The sequence below is a fragment of the Gadus chalcogrammus genome, chromosome 10, assembly GCF_026213295.1.
Source record: "Gadus chalcogrammus isolate NIFS_2021 chromosome 10, NIFS_Gcha_1.0, whole genome shotgun sequence".
NCBI classification, from domain to species: Eukaryota; Metazoa; Chordata; class Actinopteri; order Gadiformes; family Gadidae; genus Gadus; species Gadus chalcogrammus.
This window is the reverse complement of record NC_079421.1, coordinates 20,837,590-20,840,857: the sequence shown is the minus strand read 5'-3', so window position 1 is coordinate 20,840,857 and position 3,268 is coordinate 20,837,590. Positions and strand designations below refer to the sequence as shown.

The following is a 3,268-nucleotide window of genomic DNA, read 5'->3' as shown; positions in this document are numbered from 1 at the left end:
TCTGTCCTTTCCCTTCATGTAATATTAGCCATTGTTATAAATATTTGATTCTAATTTCCCTTATGGAGTTGACTTGTTTCTTTATTTTATCTTCAGTTATAAAATTAATAATCTTTTGATTAATAATTGGCATTGAGATTCAGGAAAGGATTATCTCTCTCTCGTTCTCTCTCTCTCTCTCTCTCTCTCGTTCTCTCTCGTTCTCTCTCGTTCTCTCTCTCGTTTTCGCTCTCTCTCTCTCTCTCTCTCTCTCGCTCTCGCTCTCGCTCTCTCGTTTTCGCTCTCTCTCTCTCGTTTTCTCTCTGTATAACCACAGCCTTCCTGAGGGATGGCCCAGAGCCCCCAAAGTAATTTGTCCAAGTATTTGGTTCTAAGTCTGTTTACTGAATGCATATTCAAGTTGCAAGGCGAGGGCTCATAAGCAGAGGCCGACACTCTTCCCTCTGCTTTGGAGGAGGTTAAGGTGAACCAGAGCATTCTGGTCCTGCAGAACCGCCCTTTCTCTTTGGCGCAAGCATACACACTGCACACTCACATTTACGTGTATGCACGCACATACACACACTCACATTCATACACTTGCATACACGCATAACACACTTACATTCACAGAATGGCTAGCACAGACACACACACACAACCAAGTCACATTCATTTGTCTGACACATTCACATTCATACACACACACACACAGCATAGTCATTACACACCAACATTCATAAATATGCACCCTCACAATCGTGTTCATACACATGCATATGCATACATACAACACTCAAGCTCATACCAGCATTCACACAACCAAGTCTTGTTCATCTGCACATATACACACACACATTCGCACACATGCATAAACACAATCACTCACATTCATAAAGACAACACACACATGCGTTCACACACACACACACACACACACACACACACACACACACACACACACACACACATACACATGCACACAAAGCTGCAGACACAAGGATAAGATCATCCATGCAGGCAAGACGAGCCCACCAACCAAACATCTGGCAAGTTATAACGCCACTAGTCGATATTGTTAATGTATCTGGCGGCCGCAATTAAATTTCCGCCCAAAAAAGTCTTACCTGGTTTGTTTACAAATGACCGGCAGACAGACACAGGCAGACAGTAAACACTAGGGATGTCCCGATACAACTTTTTCACTTCCGATACGATACCGATATTGTAGCCTTGAGTATTGGCCGATACCGATATCAATACGATACGATATAGGCACAAATCATGCATATATTTATTCCTTATTTTGTTGTGTGGAATGTTAGAAAAGGCTTGATTAAGTGATGTTACTGTTACTGATGTTGTAGTGATATAACAGAAAACAATAGTCAGCAACAGTAGGTATAGAAAAAACTGACCCATTTATTATTAACCAATTGGTTACATAAATTTTAACCTTCAACATAAGAGTATTCCCTCAACAAATCCAATAAAAACAAAATGTTATATTTAAAGTGCAAAATAACCACTGGTTACCAACATCATTATACAATTGAATAGAATAAATTAAATTTTAAAGTGCAAACAATTCAAGTTCACTTCAGTTATTTTTCTACTGTCAGCATATGTTGGAAACAACTGTGGGCAGGGACAAAAACAACAAAAACAACACAATATTGTCCACTGTCCAACTGCTCTAAGTTAACAGTTCACACAGCTCCAGTTTCACTGACTGACTGTGCCCAAAACAATGTAGTAATTACTCTTAGTCTTCACTGAAGAATAGAGTGTAAACACAATAAACATATCACTCTAATAACAAGAACATAAAACAAATAATAATCAGTCAGTGCTGACTACCCTTACTACTCCTCCTTCTCCACTTTCTGCAGTCCGAGCATAATGTGGAGATTTTTTTTTAAGAAGATAAGCATTTCAGCATGCTGTGCTGTCAGCCTGCTCCTGTGCTCCTCAATGATAATTGACGCTGTGCTGAAGAGCCTTTCACTCTCCACACTCGTGCAGGGAGCACAGAGGAATTTAGCTGCTGTTGCTGCCATGGTGGGGAGTCGAGCTTGGTTTAGGCTCCAGTAGTGTAAAGGGTTGCTCTTCCGTTCAATCGGAGCCTCACAGAAGTAGCTCTCCATTTCACAGATTGCCCCTGTGGTGATCTGGTCAGACGGACCTGCTGCTGTGCTGCTCTCCTCTAGTATTTCGTCAAAGATGCTGCCAAGGCTGCTGCTTGCACCCGCCATCCGTGGAGCCTTGTCCACTGGCTCGGTCACATCAGGTGGAGGCGTGGTCTTCAGCTCTTCTTCTACTTTACATACCGCTGCCTTTAACGCTGCTTTTGCATGTCCCAGGTTTTCCGGGTTTGTGAAGTACCTGGCATAAATATAAAATATATAAAATAATGTAACATGTATATTTTAGAGCTTTTCAAACCCAGTCCCCACACATTTGTGCTCACAGAAAGAAACAGTCATGATAATGTAAACAGTGATTCTAATCTGTAACCTGTAATCTTATTTTATGCAGTCACAACACAGTCACATAGGCTACAACCAACTCACTGTAAACAGCACAGTTTTTCTCATATACATCAGATTAGGCTAAATAAATGTAAGAATTTAACATAAATTCCCTTACTTGTCTTTATAACGTGGATCCAGCAGTGTTGCCACGGTGTAGAGGGGCTCGGATTCCACATGCCTGAAACGTCTTTGGACTGCATCCAGAAGGGTGGCTTTCATAGTTAGGATCCCATGATCATCTTCACTCTCCTTACTGAGAAACCGTACCAGTGCATGGACAGAGGGGATGACATCGGCTGTGGTAGCAGAGGCGGCACTGACTAGAGTTGTTAGCTCTTCAAAGGGGGTCAGAACCTTTGAGGCCTTCTCTAACAGCCCCCACTGGTTTGCTGTTAGAATGGCTGGCAGGGTGTGGTTTTCTTCAGATGAGTAGGCATGCAGTGGCCGTTTTTGATGAATGAGGCTGTCAATCATGTACTTTGTACTGCTCCATCGTGTCTGGACATCCTGCTGGAGACGTTTTGGCGTGACATTCAGCTCTATTTGCAGGTCTTCAAGGCTTGAATAAGCCTTGGGGGAATGTTTGAAGTGGCCCACTATTTTTCTCCCGTTGGCTAGTGCATCACTTACAGCTCGCTGTGACAAGACCCCTTCATGGACTACAAGCTGAAGAGTGTGAGCAAAACATCCTAAGCTTGACACACCTAGCTGATTCATTGCCTTTTTCATGTTAGCAGCATTGTCTCTTAAAACGA

The 3,268-nt window shown here is 42.4% G+C and overlaps 1 protein-coding gene across 1 annotated transcript; it reads right to left on the bottom strand.

Moving 5' to 3' along the window:
• Positions 1–1,334: 1,334 nt before the first annotated feature.
• LOC130391045 (zinc finger BED domain-containing protein 4-like) lies at positions 1,335–3,054 on the bottom strand. The gene is made up of 2 exons (XM_056601228.1): positions 2,629–3,054; positions 1,335–2,364 (listed from the first exon to the last, which is right to left on the bottom strand). The coding sequence occupies exons 1-2, from the start codon at positions 2,985–2,987 to the stop codon at positions 1,845–1,847; spliced, it is 879 nt and encodes a 292-aa protein (XP_056457203.1). The 5' UTR covers positions 2,988–3,054; the 3' UTR covers positions 1,335–1,844.
• Between the last annotated feature and the right edge of the window lie 214 nt (positions 3,055–3,268).

Bases quoted from the DNA above. Each gene is read 5' to 3' on its own strand.
- LOC130391045 (XM_056601228.1), bottom strand. From the start codon at position 2,987: ATGATTGACAGCCTCATTCATCAAAAACGGCCACTGCATGCCTACTCA. The intron at 2,365-2,628 runs GTAAGGGAATTT...TATTTATGCCAG, and splicing joins GATCCACGTTATAAAGACAA to GTACTTCACAAACCCGGAAA.